Below are 17,410 nucleotides of genomic sequence, written 5' to 3'. Positions count from 1 at the left end.
ATTCACTTTGGAATCTTTGAAGCGCAATATCTCAAAACCACTCATAATGCAGATAGAATCTTGTAATTCTAAGGTCACGACGTATCAGTACACTGTGCCCAATGCAATTAATAAAAATTAAATTGTTGCCTCGAATGAAAATTTAAATTTAATTCACGTAAATGAATGAAAATGCACAATCACAGGTCGTGAGAATTTGAGCGAACCACCATTCTTTCGTAAACACGTTGGACCGGACAGGGGAAATGAGTCATATTACTGGAATAGTGTTTCTTGGAAATCCCTCTGCTTGGGATGCGCTGGATCTATGCTAGTGAAGTAAAAGATAACAGCCACAAGGCGAAATTGTTATATTAAAATGTAGCCTGCCCATACCTGTAGTTCATTCAATAAACAAGAGGAAACTTTTCACACAATTTCACTCCAAATCTTTTCAGCCCCGATTTTATTGCTGACCTTGCATACATGTTGAATATAATCTCTCATTGAGAAATAAGAACCATCATATACCATTCGCTAATGGTTTTTTTCTTTGTGTGTGTCGTATGTGACCTTACCTTTGTGGCGTTCAGTTCATTCTGTCAAAGGAATAAAGTCGTCTGAACATTGCAATTTGTGACTGATTCACATCCATTTTACTTGCATGACGTAAATAAAAATACAAATCTTTATGAATACATTAAACTTATATAACATTTATATATATATATATATATATATATATATATATATATATATATATATATATATGGTGAGCTCCATAACGTTTGGGACACTTTTTTCTTGATTTGACTCTGATTTGATGCTGTATTATGCTGTAATTTGTATTGTGATTTTTTTTTTGGAAAATGTAAAAGCTGAGAATCTGCACTTTAACCACATGTTGAATTCAAATTTAAAATTGTTGAGTACAGAGCCAAATCAAGAAAAATATATGTCTTGAAATATTATGGAGCCTACCATAACTACTCCCTATATATGGCACTCATTCTCCAAATGAGGGGAGAAAAATCTGGTAAACTACCATTTGACTGCGCAATATGCATGCGCGAAGGTGCAGAAATAATGAATCTAAAATAATTCATACTCTTTATTAAATTTGCAAAATATCCACATCACAAACCTAAACAATTAAGTTCAAGTACAGGGGGTGCAAGAGAACCCAAAAACAAAAACAGTACATGCCTTGAGACATGGAGTATCCATCACCATGTAAAAATGTGTAAAAATAGGCTGTCGTTCTTCAGTTTTGCTAATATTGAGGGCAATCAAAAAAAAAAAATAGTTTCCTTGTCAAGTCCAGGAAAAGTCTAGAAGCAACTGCACAAAGGGTACACATTGGCCCCCCAAGGGGGAATGATGGCTGAGCAACAGGTCATTTGCCATACTGCGTGTCCCTGCCCTTCAAGCCAATTTAAAGTCACCAAACTGCACTGCATTGATAACTCACAGGAAACGGTTCAGTCATTCATACAGCACATTGTACCCCGTGTCCCCCTTAACGGGGAGACAGAAAGACACATCAGGTTCGGTTGTCAAGGTCACTGTGAGCGGTCCTCTGGGCTTCGGGCGGGGACAGGCTGCGTTTCTTATGGGACGGGATGGCAGGCAGGACGTGGACGTTCCGCAGGGGCTCAACGGTCTGGATGGGCAAGAATGAACAGAGGGACTGGCTCTGGGGCATGGCAATCCTGTGGGTCCTGGAGGTCAGGGGAGGAGGGAGGCCCGGCCGGGTCCGTCCCAGAGAACCCAGAGGGAGAGATTTGGACTTCTTCACTCCCTGAGACACTTGGTCAGGTGGTAAGGAAACTGTAGGCGGGATCAGATACAGGGTTTAGCTGCCAAATACAGGACTTTGGCAAATATTGCTTATCTGAACCACTGACAATAAAATAAACTCAGGAGAGCATTGACATATGTGACTCATTGCAGCAATAATGGTTTAATTAAGAGGTGCAGTACAGTAATGTGCAGACCAGACTGGGAAACCCTGAAACCATGTAAATAAAAAAAGTCCCCTGTGTTGGACTGGCACAATGAGACTAGGAAGGGATGGAATTCACAAGAAAACAGTAATAACATGTTGGGATGAATTCTGAACTGAAAGGGTTTACAAAGCTCTCCGCAGGAGAGGACCGGGGGAGACTTACACCTGTGAGTGCAGTGGTCACGAATGGGGGCCAAGCTGTTGCGTGTGAGGGCAGTTTCCCTGATCTTCAATCTGTCCAGTGGAAGCAGGTGGGAATTTGGAGCTGGAAACAGGAGACAAGGCATGCAGATCTGAACGGGGGTGCAGGGTGCAACTAAACATCAGCATAATAACTGGATTTATAGCATAGGTTTATTAAACCTATCACAAGTGTTCAGATTTAATATGTGGGTGAAAGCACAAAAGCATTTTTGTCAGGTAAGAAAGAGAAGTAGGCCCTGTGATGTATCTTTTGGAAGGATTACATTTTACAATGATGTAATATTTCACTGGTACTCAGTATTAGGCCATATTCAGTTTCCATGTTACAAGCCACACAGGAAAAACAATCAGCACATATTTTTCCGAATAACATTAACATTAACATGCTGTCAGCATAGAGGAAATATTTGGGTATTTCCAAACCATAAAATGTTGTAATGGTATGACAGCTGAGAGATGGTGTCTTGAACCTTGCCTTAGATTAAAATAAATAAAGTGCTATAACAATGAAGTGACAACAGTAATTGGATGTCTTTTTTTAAATAGAAGGAAATAACAGAAATATCCCACATCTAATTGTTTAATTTGCATCGGCGTAAGACCATGTACACAGTATGCAGACTGGATCCTCTATGACAGAACTCTTAATATATTGTATTTAGAAAGGGTCAAGAACATTACTTTAATAAACAATAGTAGGCTTTCACAAGGAATTTACAGCATATATACACTCAGTGAGCACTTTATTAGTTATTTATTAGACTTATTTTTTAGACTGCTGCTGTAGCCTATCCACTCAGAGGTTTGATGTGTTGTGTGTTCAGAGATGCTCTTCTGCATACCACTGTTGTAATGTGTGGTTATTTGTGTTACTGTCACCTTCCTGTCAGCTTCAACCAGTCTGGCCCTTCTCCTCTGACGTCTCTCATTAACAATGCACTTTTGCCTGGAGAACTGCTGCTCACTGGATGCTTTTTGTTTGTTTTTTTTGTTTCTCTGCAAACTCTAGGTCTACATAATAAGTGCTCACTGAGTGTAGATTAGCATTCCCCAAGCAGCTCCATAAAATTAAATTAATTGAGACCTCAGAAATCAATACCAGCACACCCAGTGGATCCCATGGGCGAGGGCTGGTAAGCTGTGATATCATTTTGTGAATGGAATATTTAGTCAATGTAGAAAAGGTTTGAAACGCTGTAGGATAGCTATGTTAACATGTAGCCATGCAATTTTCCACAAGTGACAGGACTTTCAGGGTTTGGAAACTGTAATGTAGGTTAACCCTAGGAAAACTGGGAGCTTGTAAGCTTAATGTAATTGTACAAATTATTTGTGAGCATTTCATTAAGTTCAACAAACCTTTCTGCCTACACAACAAGCGTTTATAAGGAGGATCGGGAAGTGAGTGAAATCAGTTGTAATCCTGCCACTTGTCAGTGGGCATTTCTATAAAATATTTAATAAAATCTGTTTATGATTATTAAAAAAGGCAGTTTTCATGCACAAATAAATTTCACTGGCTGTCACAGGTTCACTCGGCACAACATTTGCTAAAAAAAAAAAAGAAGAGCACAGAATTTGTTCTTACAGCAAGTTTACTCGTGAAATGATGGACAATGCCTCTGCATCTGGCATCATCAGATTGTGAAAAAAATATTAGAACATTCTTTAGATTAAGAATTAGATTTTGGAATTTAATCTACAAACAATAAACACCTACTTACAGTCATTTGGCAGACACTCTAAAGTACAAATCATAACCAGGGACAAATGCACCGAAAACCCTAGAGGGAAGTACAATTCTAAATGATCACCTAGTTAGAAACTTGAACCCTTGTAGAATAATCAGATAAGCTAACCAAGAAGTTCTTGCTATGACAGACACTGTTGATTAGCCCACACCACAAGCGGCTAGCTCAGTGAGATAACTGGAGACACACAAACCGTAAAGGCTATTTTTGCCTCAGAAATAATGTACGCAGAATCTTTAGCCAAATCATGGTAAATTAACTGCATTTATATTTTGCTTTTATCCAGTTATTTTATTTAACAATTAATGCCTCTCATTTACCCATTCACACAAAAACACTATATAAATGCCATGTGAGGTACCAATCAGCTTGTTGGGAGCAATTAGGGGTTAGGTGTCTTGCTCTGGGTCACTTTGACACACCCACCGCAGGGGATTGAACCAATGACTCTGTGACTGCCAGACAACCACTCTTATCTCCTGAGCTAATGTCTGCCTAAATAATGAACAGTGTGTTCTGTGACAAATATGATCCTAACCATAAAAAAGAAGAAACAGATCTTACCTTCAGTTTTCTGCATGTACGGAATGTGGTTAGGATAAAGCAGATCCAGGGGGTTAGATTTCTCATCAAGCAGCTGATCCAACAGCTTGTCAGAACTGGGGCTTGTCCATGCTTTGTGTGATAGTACCTGATTGGATTCCGACCTCCATGAATGGCTAAGCAGGGCCTGCCCCTTGGATCGGTTGTCAAACAAGTCGTGCTCGCTCCTGCTTTTCTGAGATCTGTGGGCCAAATGGTGGGCCATCTGCCCATGGGTGCTGCCTTGCGATGCATTTTGGGAGCTGGCCAACAAAGAGCTTCCCAGCGTGATGGGAGGAAGACTTTGCGTCCTTATGGGTGGGAGCCCCTTGTATTCCTTTGCCATGGCATGATTCTCCTTAAGATGGTGTTTCTGAGATTCTCCGGGCCGCTTCCTGGTGTCTGGACCGTCCTCAGTGTGGTCCTTGGGAGAGGACTCCACGATGCAATCGAACATGGTGATGATGTCATCCACCTCAGACGTCTCCTCCCTCATGTGGCGGTCCCGGTCCCGGACCTTGTCTTTCTGTCGTTGATGCTCCTTCCTCTTCTTGCAGAAGAAGATCTGATTGAGCACACTAAATTTGCCTTCTTTTTTGAGACTGTTGTCACTGTTCTGGGAGTGCAGCTGCCTGTCTGATTCTGCCTGTCTGAAACAGCAGACAAACACATACAATCCCAGTCACCCCTGTTTTCACCCACCCTTTTCAAATATATTCACTGAAATGTCATACTGTGAGACAGACTTACTAAACTGACTCAAGCATGCTAAGGACTGCCGATGTTGTTTTTCCAAATGAGAGATGAACAGGGTCACAAACATATACCTTAACAAATGAGTACTGCAGCAGAGCAGCAGAATCGGAAACCACCTTTTTTTATTCTAATTTGCTTCCAGACCCTGTTTAGGCCCAGCTGTGCCACATAAGTCTGTTTTTAAAACCGATTTTCACTTTCATATCTTATTCGGCAGTTAAAAGAACACAGCTCCTGAATAAAGGTGGATAGCGTGGAGTGCGCTGCCAAACCTGTTCTCGGTGGAGAGGAGTTTGATGCAGGCAGTGTGGCCGCAGTACATTGCATATGTGAGGGGTGTGTTTTCGTTGATGTCCCGTGGACCTGTCTCCACGCCCAGCTGTAATAGGGCCTGGACGCAGTCAGCCTTCCCCGCAGCAGCGGCCCAATGGAGGGGGGTTCTTGGAGTCCCCCATCCAAACGCACGTCCATCCGGAGCAAAGTGCAACATTGACACGGAGAAAAGAAAGCATACACTAGCAATGTTGCTAACCTGACCTATGCTTCAGTCTGTGACCACACTGTTTTCACAGACACTATTGGCAATATACCCTCCTGGTGTTATGTTTTGAGTATTTTTCTGTTAGTTTATTTGTTTATTTCTCATTATTTATTATTTTTCATCATCATATCTGGTTTTCTGTTTATTATCCATTACTGTTCGTTGCATTTCGTCATCCCCTGTTATGTCTGTGTCTGGATGTTTCTGTGGTGAGAGGAGTGAGCTCACCTCTCGTCCACATCGAGGGCCTGCAGGTTGGTCTCAGGGACGCGCGCCAGCTCGTAGATGATGTCACTGTAGCCGGCGGCGGCTGCGATGTGCACACAGGTCTTCCCGTTTTCGTCGTCGTAGTTGATGACGGATGAGCCCAGGTGGTGGTCCAGGATGAGCGAGCACATGAACGGACTGCCACTCTGGAGAGGGAAGAGAAGATCAGGGCTTGATCATTCCCAGCCACTCTGGAGAGGGAAGAGAAGATCAGGGCTTGATCATTCCCAGCCACTCTGGAGAGTGAAGAGAACATCAAGGGTGGTGGCATGTGGCTTTTGACTTTGCAATACTCTATTTTACTGTAGGATATTGGCAAATATACAATATGTACATTATGCTGGGCTGTACGAAAGTGCTGTACCATAGAATACTTTTTCTCTGCTCATAGGGTTGAAATTATTTTCTGTTTTGTGCACCCTCCCCTACTGTACATGTGGTGTCTAGTGCGTATCCGTTTCTTCCTGTCCATATAGTCCCAGAGTATTATATTACCCACACAGGGCTGTTACAAGCATATTTCTATTAATTACTGGAGATATACCTGACCATACCCACATCTCAGACTTCTGGACATTCTGTAGGTCATAAATGATATATCAAGTTCATAGTGACCAGGACAAATGCCACACTCATACTACCATATGTAGCACTGTAGCACTGAATAATTTAAGCAAGCATTCTTTTTGTTCTGAACTGACTGTATATTAAAAAAAAGAGTCTTTGTATGAAAAAATCCTGCAGATGAACCGCACACTTCCTGTGTGAAAAGCAACACTAGACCCTTATTTAGAAGGCATCCTCCAGAGAATGCAACTGAGAGCGGCCATTTCTTTACCGCTGTGTGCTCAAACTGTAAGCGTGGTCCTTTTACTTGAACTGAACATCAGAGTGAAACCGATTTAACGGAAGCAGAGCTTTGCTGAGAAAGGTGCAAGATTCCCCTTGGCCGTCTCAGGGTTCAGTGATCTGGAGAAACCACAGCCTAGTCTAGCCTTGATTTGAAATATTAGTCTGAACACGTTACTGTTTCTTGCATTATTTTTTAACAATGGCACATGAAGCCAGTTGACGGAGGTCCATGTTTGACTATGCAGGTTTTTAGCACGCTGCACACTGTAAACACATTAGCTAGCTAGAGAACAGTGGATGAAATACATTTCTTCACTTTAATATTTTAAGTTGGCTACAGATCGTGTGCATTGGGAATTAATCTATACCCCAGATCATAGTAACACAGGCGTACAATATAATTAGATAGAACAGTGCACAGTGTGACAGCAAAGGATACTGCTGCCTGTTTTGCAGTGGGAGCGTAGCCGCACATTAAAAAACATGCATCGTATCTGACCTTGTGTTGTTGTAAGTGCGCTCTCCCAAGGGAACTCGGCAACAAAGTAATTTGCAAAAATTCAAGTGTTGACTTGCTGTTGTTGGCATTGAGAAACGCCCTGTGACTCAGAGGAATATAGAAATGACAAAGTCAGCACGTGGGGGAACTAACCAGTTTGTTAGTCTACACATGAACCTTTACTAATGACTTGTGTGAGTCTTTTAATTAAATCTGGTACACCTCCTCTACACTGGTGCACTATACCCCAGTGAGGTCTCAGAAACTTGGGGGGATTTATTATAATGTGAGTGGGTTATAAGAAACATAATCAATCATATTTTCTTCTTCATTATCTGAGCACGTGTCCTCCACTGCAAGGAGTGGTTTGTGTCCTTTCTCACCTGCACAGCCCAGTGAAGGGCGGTTTTGAAGTCTTTGTCCACCAGAGTGGGGTCTGCTCCCTTCTGCAGAAGGGCCTGGACATGCTGGGGCCGGTTGTGGAAGGATGCCCAATGAAGAGCTGTCATGCCCTGCCAATGAAAAACCACATCCACAAATTCAGGAAATATAAATAATATAAATAATAATGCCACTAGGTTTTAAAAATAACAGACTTGCTGTGTCTAAATATGCAAGGCTAAAAGCTCATGCTAGTTAACTATGACTTTCCAAATGGCATGTACTGTGAAGCACTATAGATGAAACTTAAAACAGCTTAAGGTTAACTGAACCGGTGGATTAGATGGAGAGAAGAGTGGCCTTTTCCATTTTCACCGATCAATGCAGAAACCTGTTCTATCTCAAAAGCAATGGTTTACTCTCACGTGTTTTTATGCTGCTGTAAGAGTGCTTTCATGTCGCCTTCCTTTTATCTGTCCCTATCCACAGACAGAGAGTAACCTGTACATTCATGCCAGGCTGGTCACCCCCTCTGTAAGTGGGAAAGCACGGTGGCACAACACGCATCTGCTCGTACCTCCCAGCTTGCAAACGGTCTGTTTTGTTGGACTGTGTTGTTGTGACGTTTAGAGAGAGTAGCGGGGAAGTGTGACAGATGGGGGCTCACACAGCGTGCTGAAGGTATCTCACCTCATTGTCTTGGTGGTTGATTTCACACAGTGTGGACTGCTGCAGCAGCACGGCCATGAGCCTGAGAACAACACAGGCTGTCAGGGTAAAGATTTACAGCTTCATGAAGACCCACGAGGCACCCTTACATACAACATCAACATCAATATGCAGCAGCCCCCCTTCCTGTAGACTCACACGCACGCACGCACGCACGCACGCAAGTGTGCACACATGCAAACAAGCATGCACACACACGCATGCACACACACATGCGCGTGCACACGCATGCACACACACACACTTGCACACATGCACACACGCGCACAAACACACGCACGCACACTCACGCACGCACGCACACGCATACAGAGGCTCAGCTTTGCAGGAAAAAAAAAACCTGAAACCAAATAATGTGCTTTGTTTTCATTACCCTCAGAGGGGCCTGCGGGGGAAACTGAACGGCTGAGGGCATAGTCAAGAGCAGCGATGCATTATGAGCGCTTTAGCAAAGACGATTTTCCTGATCATCCAGCCGCAAAACTTTGCAGGTATGCCGACCGATAGAGTGATTATGTGTGGTCTGCTGCAAATTACATAACAAGATATTTTTAAATCTGTAAAACAACCTCAACCCCAAACCAGCACACCCAACATTTCCACCCCCATCCAGGGCACCCCGCCCTGCTCAGTAGACTGAAAGCTTGACACATAATGGAACACTCTACCTCAGGGGTGTCAAACTGAATTCCCAGTGGGCTGCAGTATCTGCAGGTTTTAGTGGTTTCCTTTCAATCAGCAGTCAATTATGGCCTTGAGAATAAGGTGTGTGGATTCTGTAGCCAATCAATGTCTTGAATTAACCACGGTTGTCGAGAACAACCCAAAAACCAGCAGACAAATGCAGCCCTCGACACCTGTGCTCTACCTACTGAATAAGTGCTAAGATCTCCTCCTAGCCTAGCGATGAACTTCCTCCCTGTTTCCAAGTGAACCTGGCTTGTCAATGCCCTTTAATGAAGTATCTTGACAAAAAGGACACAAGAGCTACAAATCAGCTCTGAGCAGCAGCAAGCTTCTGCAAGCAAGCACATAGAAGCAGGTCTCTCTTCAGAGAGGAGGGGTGTGCCATTCCCGGGCAGGAAACAGCAGCTGCTGTTCGACTGCGAGGGGCAAAGGTCTGTGGTTTCTATGCTGACCGGCTATGACACCCCACCCCCAAGCTCCTCCCCAGGACTGCGGCCTCCCTGGCAGAGTGCACTCCTCCTGAACATCCATGTGTGCTCTGTTAGCACTCATTAACAGAGGCTGCACACTGTGCACACACTGCCCTCATGCTTTTAACTGCCGATGTGGGATTCTTATCTGAATTTACATGAATTTACACACACACACACACACAACACACATAACACACAACACACACACACATACACACACACAGACAGACACACACACACACACACATTTTTATAAGCATTTATAAAACAGTGTTATCCCCCACATACCTTAGGTCAGTCTCAGCAGTTGCAGCATGAAGTGGCAGACGCCCATTTTTGTCCGGGATGTTTTGCTTGGCACCATTTCGGAGTAAACACACACAGCCTTCAAGCCAGCCCTTTGAAAGACACAAACTTCAACTTTGGCTGTGATGGGAACACTCCCTGTCGCCAATCTCTGAGGAAATACTTTTACAGGCAAAATAACAACAGCATTTGCTTGCTAATTCATTGGGGGATTTTATATATTAAACGGCTAGTAACAATTTTTAATTTTTGCCTGGAAATGCCAGTACATTCACGATTAAAAGCAACAAGAATATTTTTTATAAATGACAATATTACATATAACTACATTTGTTAATGAAATGTTAATGAATGTGCGCAATAAATAAACGAGTGGTTTGCTTAGCGACGGGAGTGACAGAGGCTAGCTACGGGGGCATTGGGCCTCTGTACCAGGTACGTTGCCAGGGAAAGAGAGGTGCGTCCACAGGCGTCCTGGGTGTTTATGGACGCCCCCATCTTCAGCAGCAGCTTCACGGTGTCCACCTGTCTGCCTGACACTGCATGCATCAGAGGGGTGGACCCTGTTGAGAGACAACTTATGATACGCCATGCTGCTATGCAATCGTTTATACTTATGCTACATTACTCTCATTCAGAGGACTGCAGATAGGCACTCATCCACAGTGCCTTAGCCTCAGTCTGCACCCCCCAACCCATTGACTGTGGAATGATTGTTGGTGCCGGACGGGCAGGGGTCACCAACATGGTGCCCGCGGGCACCAGGTTGCCCCCAAGGACCACATGAGTCGCCCGCAGGCCTGTCCTAAAAATAGCACAACTCACTAGTGAGCTGCATCTCAAATTTAATTTTATTCTGTTGCTATTTTTTTTTTTATCACACTTGCATTTATATAGATTTAAAAATGACAATCTTAAAAATATGTTTATTATACATGAAGTTTAGATAAGTTTAGGTGAACTCTGACCTACTCTAGTTCAAAGGTTAGTATTGTGCGCGTGACAAAACAAACTGGTAGCCCTTAGTATGACTCAGTACCCATGAAGTAGCTCTCAGTTTCAAAAAGGTTGGTGACCCCTGGTCTAGGGTTTGCAGAGAATGGTGCGAAAAACAAAAAACATCCGGTGAGCATCATTTCAGTGGGCAGAACAGCATTGTTAATGAGAGACGTCAGAGGAGAAGGGCTAGTCAACGCTGACAGGAAGGTGACAGAAATGCATATAACCACACATTACAACAGTGGTATGCAGAACAGCATCTCTGATCACACAACGTGTCAAACCTTTAAGTGGATAGGCTACGGCAGCAGAAGCAAAAAAATGAGTCTAATAAATACCTAATAAAGGTGCAAACAGCTGTTTTATTTTATTTCTTTATTTTATTTATACGTTCATGGATGAGTTCATGCTTAACACCCTTCTCAAACCAATGCATACCTTCGCCATCACAGCATTCCAGAATGGATGGGTCCTCACGGATGACTGCTGTCAGAGTATTGACATCTCCGTTGGCTGCTGCCAGATATACCACGTTAAGGTCAACTTCCTCTGCAGAATCTTCAATGGAAAAACAGGCATTGTCGGTAAATTAGCCTACTGGCTGAGGGTGACGTTTGGAAAGTGTGGAACGGTAATTCGTTTTTTAGCTAGCTTGGTGAATATCCTCAGACAACTACTGATATTAAGAGCAAATTTGCAAACAAATGTCCTTATCGCAAAAGTACATCTGAAAAAAACCCCAGCCGATGATGTTGAAAACAATTCCCTGTGAAATAAGCCAACCTACCAAATACTGAATTACTCACACAGGCTCTCCTCTGAAGGTTTGCCGTCACTACTTGACCTTGCTATGGAAAGTGTACATTGTAGTCTCAAAATGTGGCCCAGTCAGAATTGGGGAAATGGAATGAATATGCACGCGCTACACACACATACCGTTTGCTGCTTGGAAACGGTACTCATTAAATCGGGTATTCATTGGCTCATTTGGCTGAGGCGATGTAGTTGTGGTGCAGGGATGAGTCCCATGGTCTGGGTGTGGATCTGTTTCACTCCAGTGTTGACTGTGACCGGGAGCCCAGCAGCAGGCAGCGCACGATGGGTGTAGTGTGTTGATGGGTTGGGTCTGGTGGGTGACTGTGTGCCCATGGCCGATATGCATGGTGTTCCTGCACTCATTACATTATTACATTATTGGCATTTGGCAGACGCTCTTATCCAGAGCGACGTACAGTTGATTAGACTAAGCAGGAGACAATCCTCCCCTGGAGCAATGCAGGGTTAAGGGCCTTGCTCAAGGGCCCAACGGCTGTTCGGATCTTATTGTGGCTACACTGGGATTCGAACCACCAACCTTGCCTGTCCCAATCATTTACCTTAACCATTATGCTACAGGCCGCCCCCTGCTCTGTGCTCGGGGGAAATAGGTGGCTGTGCCATATCTCTGAAAGAAAAGCCACAGGTCTGCAATGGAGTCCGATACCTGCGCTTCTGTGCAGGGTTGTTCCAGAAACGTTTGGGGTGACAAACCTCAAATTGGACAAACACTGTGTTGGCAGTGGCACCAAATTACTCAAAATAAGGTACTAGTAATAAGGTAATAAGGTAATAGTGATGCTGATTTTTCTTTAATCTCACAGAACTGCATGCTATTGCAATGAATATTTAAGATGAGAGAAAAGCCTGTTTGCATCATGTGCTGTACTTCTAATACGTGAAGCAGTTGCGCCTGGCTGATGGCTGATGCTCAACATATAGTTTCTATAACTGAATCATTACAAAACAAATTGTATGTTGGAGAGTTATAATGATAAACTGGAGATTACGGCAAAGGAGGGAAAAAACTACTCAATATGGGGATATTTAAAACAGTTGTAAAACGAATCACGTGCAGTAAACAGGCATCTTCCATTGTCATTCATTTCTGCCACATCTTTCAAAATGGAAATCACCCTGACATATCTAAACAGCCATCTAATTATGTGGAACCCAACAACTCTGCGCATAAACATACGCACAAACACATGAAATCAGGCACTTATGGTGCCTGCACACACACACCCACACACCCACACACACACACACACACACACACACAGACATATTTAAGTGAACACTCATAAAAATGTCCGTAATGACTCTCTCTTTAGTCACGCGTGTATGTACTCCTACTCAAAAGTTCACTTATAGGCCGTTTATGTTTTGAGCCAGAGAGAGCCACATATGATGTGTCCACCACCCCTCTTAGAACCCACAGATTAGGAAACACTAAGACTCTGGTATACTGTCTAAAGAGATTCTGCGGGAATAGCCATGATTGACAAGGCTTATTCATAATCCTAGCACATCCTTCAGACCATGCACTGTGGTTCTGAGGTTCATTCTCTGCTCTGATGTACTCACTGAACTCATTGACCCCAGGACTGGTGTGATGTAACTGAATGTACTCTGTATTCCATTCAGGGGTTCCCCTTAAACCACCCCTTATTAACCCCCCCTCCACCACCAGGTCCTCTGGAAGGGTTAACAGCTAAGACAGCGGTGCTGGATCCAGACCCATTTCTCCAGCATCCTGGCCCAGTGGCTCTCACTGCGACGCCAGAATGATAATGGTGTGTTCTGGAGCCCAGGGCTGAGAACAGAGCATTTCCATGGCAACAGCAGCGGCGACATCCTATTCTTTCTGTCTCCCTCGCTCTCTCTCTTTCCCTCTCTCCCTCTTGCTCCCTCTCTCTCTCCCTCTCTCACTCCATCTCGCTCTCTCCCTCTCGCTTCCTCTTTCTCACTCCCCCCCCTCTCTCTCTCTCCCTCTCCCTCCCTCTCTCGCTCCTTATCTGTCTTTCCCTCCCCGGCTCTAGCTCTCCCTGTCTCTCCCTCCCTCTCTCCCCCGCCGCCTCCTCTCGATAGTGGTTTTTACATGCACGACGCCATACCTTTATGCTGATCGAACACCGAGGACGAGCTGAACTCCATGGCGGACTACCGCATCCTTTGCCATAGACGGAATGCCGTAGCCAGGAGAGAGAGCGCCGTTGGCCCCCGCCGGTGTGCCCCTCCCACCGCACACACGCTCGCGTTTTATTTGCTCTTCCTCTCCATTCAGAGGATCGCCTTTAAAAAAAAGGAAAAATAAATCAAGGCTGGGGAAAACCCTTACGCAGAACATCCATCTTCTCCGATTCCTCCTCCTGCCGAAGCACAGGGGTGTGACGGGCGCCCGGTGGAGGTCGGTTGCGAGCCGGGCGATGTTCTCCTGGTTCTCCCCGCTGCCCGGCGTGCGGAGCGTGTATTCAGTGAGGGGGAGGCTGCAGATCCCGACGGCAGAGGCTGCTCTGCTCCTGTGATATATATGAATGGAAATCCGTGACTCCACTGAGCATGTGCAGCCCCACAACACAGCCTGCTGGCTGTTGTTTTCATTGTGAAGGGGTGGAGGGATGGGGATGGGGGTGGGGGTGTGGGGGGGGGGTGGGGTACGAGTCACGCATTAATATGCACCTTTAACCACTCGGCTCTGGAGGAGTCTGTTATAAGGTTCCTATTCATGCCGGGGCTGGTGTTGTTAATCAAAACTCCCGGTCCTGTAGCCGGACCGCTCACCGCCATCTGTCCACGGAAAGAGCACCTGGAGGGTTAATGTGGGGAGGGGGAGAGAGGAACTGAGATGAAGACGGTTGTGAAAGCAGGTTGTGCTTCTTTCTGCTCACGGAAAAAGTTCATGTCTCCTCAGAGAATTAAAAAAGGAGCCATGATTATTTGTTGGGAATGTCACGATTCACAGTACAGGGAAGTCACAAGGCTGCTTAAAAAACACGGAAAAAACAAACAAGAGACTGCCCTTTCAGGACACATTTACACTACATTCATATTTATTGTGTGGCCTGTTGCTATGGGAACCATGGAGGACCGCACTTTATTACGAAAAATAATCACTGGTGGTCCACTGTAGAATGATCGCTTTGAAACAAGCTAACAACACAACCACAGAGGCATAGGACACTCCCTTGTACCTTTTTCCATATTTCCTATGCTGTGTTCAGTCCTTATTATTGATTTAGAAAATATGAAGTTAAACATCATATTTAAAAAACAACTCACTTTTATTGATTGGAGTAACTATCATTGGAAAATGAATTAAGTGTTACTTTTCCACATCCACCTCCTTGGGAGGCCATTGTGTGTATGCTTGTGTGTGTGTGTGTGTGTGTGTGTGTGTGTGTGTGTGTGTGTGTGTGTGTGTGTGTGTGCGTGTGTGTGTGTGTGTGTTGTAAATGCTTGTAAATGTAAATGTATAATGAAAATAATAATAATTTCTTAAGAAGTGCTGGGCCAGTTTCACGGACACTAAATTCATCCAGTTTTGAATGGAGATTCTCTATACACAACTCAATTTAGTCTAGGACTAAACTGAATCTGTGTCTGTGAAACTGGCCCACATATTAACATCAATTGACAATGTGAATGTTTGGACATCTAAGAATTATTTCCCTCCTAACATTGTTTTTTTAACTCAGGGCTCTTCAGTGCTCTGGCACCCTACAATGTGGTGAGGGTGACGTTGAGTGCTGAAGCAGATGGAAAAAGTGGCAGGTTAAAATCAAGAAGAGGTGTGAAGTTTTACTGTCACCCCCATCCCCCACCCCTCCCACAATCTCTGAAATGAAGTACAATCTCATGTGGCAGTTGTAGTCTACTGCATATCTGAGACATCTAACTCGTCAGTTAAATTCAGGATTCCGCCATATTTAAATCAATAAATCGCCTGACCTTGGGTATAAGCATCAGTTTGATAGTCTGACTCAGTTAAAAGCCTGTGTTGTGTAGTTCAGGGATATGTTTGCTTCTCTAAACTGTATGTATAATTATCAATTTAAAATAACAGTACATTTACAATAACATTACAAGAAACATAGTTGCTGATTATACAGTCTCACATTGATTCAATTTTTATTGCCTCAAAGTCACTGAGACAATTTGCCCCATACTAATTACAGCTAATTAGGGCAATATCTCAAGATCAGCTTAACGTAGGACTGCAGCTAAAGTCTCAAAAGACACTTTATTCTCTCCTCTACTCAGTACAAATATATATACAGTAATATCGTACCAAACAAAGTTTTATTACATAAAATGTGAAGTGCAATTCTCTTTTTACTTTTGAATGCGAAAACAGGTGAACGGGAACAGGAAGTTGACCTCAACACAAAGTCACCCAAAATGGCTATTCAAAATGTACTTGTTTGGGAGAAATGAACAGTGTGACAACTTACACATGTAACGACTTACCCCACTCACCGAAGGAAAATAGGTGATTCAGGCCGGCGGAAAGTTTGAAGTCAATATTTTGCGATCATTTTATCTGTAAAATCACATGATAAAGGTGCAGTCACGGGGGCTTTCGATGTTGCCAATTCTGTCCACCAGATGTCGCTATTCAACAAGAAAGAAAAGAAGAAAAGGTTAGCGGCTCACTGGAATGACCAAAATGACCATGCATGCACAAGGAAAGTACTGTTCTACTTTTAAATAACCTTGAATATGGTTTACATATTAATGTGGGCCTGTCAGCCAAAAGTTCATAATGAATTAATCTGAATATTTTTAATGAGATATAGAAAACGGTAAAAATGTGCAGTTCAGAAAATGTCTATTTTTAAAATAATTTGAGTCTCTTTTTCAAAGTTTTTGTTTGTACAACTGTTTAGTTCTTGTTAGGTATAATATGACAACCATGACGGTGATTGTTTTTATTGTTCATATAATGTAGTGAATGATCTTACATCCTTTTCCCGGGGCTTTTATCATGAAGCAGGATTACTGTGTTTTCTGACAGCTCTTTAACTTCCATCCATCCTCCATATTAGTGAGAGTTCTGGGTTTTACTCTGGATGCAGTTATCCAGCTAACTCAGTAACTCCTTCTTTGTGATACAGGCCCTTGTTGTGTCCTACACAAACAATATAAAACAAAATCGGGATTCAACCTTACAATACCTTTTAACCAAACTGCAAGGATGAACTGAAAGGAACTGAAATTAAACAATGACATTTCGTGCAGACTCAGTTTTAAAATGTGGTTATTTGCATCCATATTGGGTGAACTATGTAGGAATTGTAGCCATTTTATACATAGTTCCCCCATTTTATGGGGACTTATTGTAAATTGCTTGGACAAATTGACAATCTGAAATTGAATATTGAATATTTGTATTCAGTATTTAAAATGTTGAGTATTTCCCTTGCTGAGATTTTCAATTCCTGTTTGTTTCAGAGGCAGTCTTCAGTCTTGTCTTTAGTAAGCGAATTGCATACAGCATACAATTAGATTCAGGTTGGGTGACTTGGCCAGCTAAGAACTTGGGTTGCTTTAGCCGTATGCTTAGAGTCATTTTTCTGC

The 17,410-nt window shown here is 43.3% G+C and overlaps 1 protein-coding gene across 1 annotated transcript; it reads right to left on the bottom strand.

Annotated features, from left to right (window-relative positions):
- Positions 1 to 1,077: 1,077 nt before the first annotated feature.
- Positions 1,078 to 14,325, bottom strand: ankrd55 (ankyrin repeat domain 55). The gene is made up of 11 exons (XM_061263533.1): positions 13,948 to 14,325; positions 11,453 to 11,572; positions 10,448 to 10,578; positions 9,998 to 10,107; positions 8,511 to 8,571; positions 7,823 to 7,951; positions 6,050 to 6,234; positions 5,553 to 5,720; positions 4,507 to 5,174; positions 2,151 to 2,252; positions 1,078 to 1,809 (listed from the first exon to the last, which is right to left on the bottom strand). The coding sequence occupies exons 1-11, from the start codon at positions 13,985 to 13,987 to the stop codon at positions 1,523 to 1,525; spliced, it is 2,001 nt and encodes a 666-aa protein (XP_061119517.1). The 5' UTR covers positions 13,988 to 14,325; the 3' UTR covers positions 1,078 to 1,522.
- Between the last annotated feature and the right edge of the window lie 3,085 nt (positions 14,326 to 17,410).

Source organism: Conger conger, chromosome 12, assembly GCF_963514075.1.
Source record: "Conger conger chromosome 12, fConCon1.1, whole genome shotgun sequence".
Classification (NCBI taxonomy): Eukaryota; Metazoa; Chordata; class Actinopteri; order Anguilliformes; family Congridae; genus Conger; species Conger conger.
This window is presented reverse-complemented; position numbering and strand designations above follow the sequence as displayed.

What these genes read in the sequence shown, in the direction of transcription:
- ankrd55 (XM_061263533.1), bottom strand. Translation starts at nt 13,987, where the DNA reads ATGGAGTTCAGCTCGTCCTCGGTGTTCGATCAGCATAAAG. An exon ending in ACTGCTGAGACTGACCTAAG is followed by an intron (nt 8,572 to 9,997) that starts GTATGTGGGGGA and finishes TGTTGTTCTCAG; the next exon opens with GCTCATGGCCGTGCTGCTGC. An exon ending in TGACCACTGCACTCACAGGT is followed by an intron (nt 1,810 to 2,150) that starts GTAAGTCTCCCC and finishes TCCCGCCTACAG; the next exon opens with TTTCCTTACCACCTGACCAA.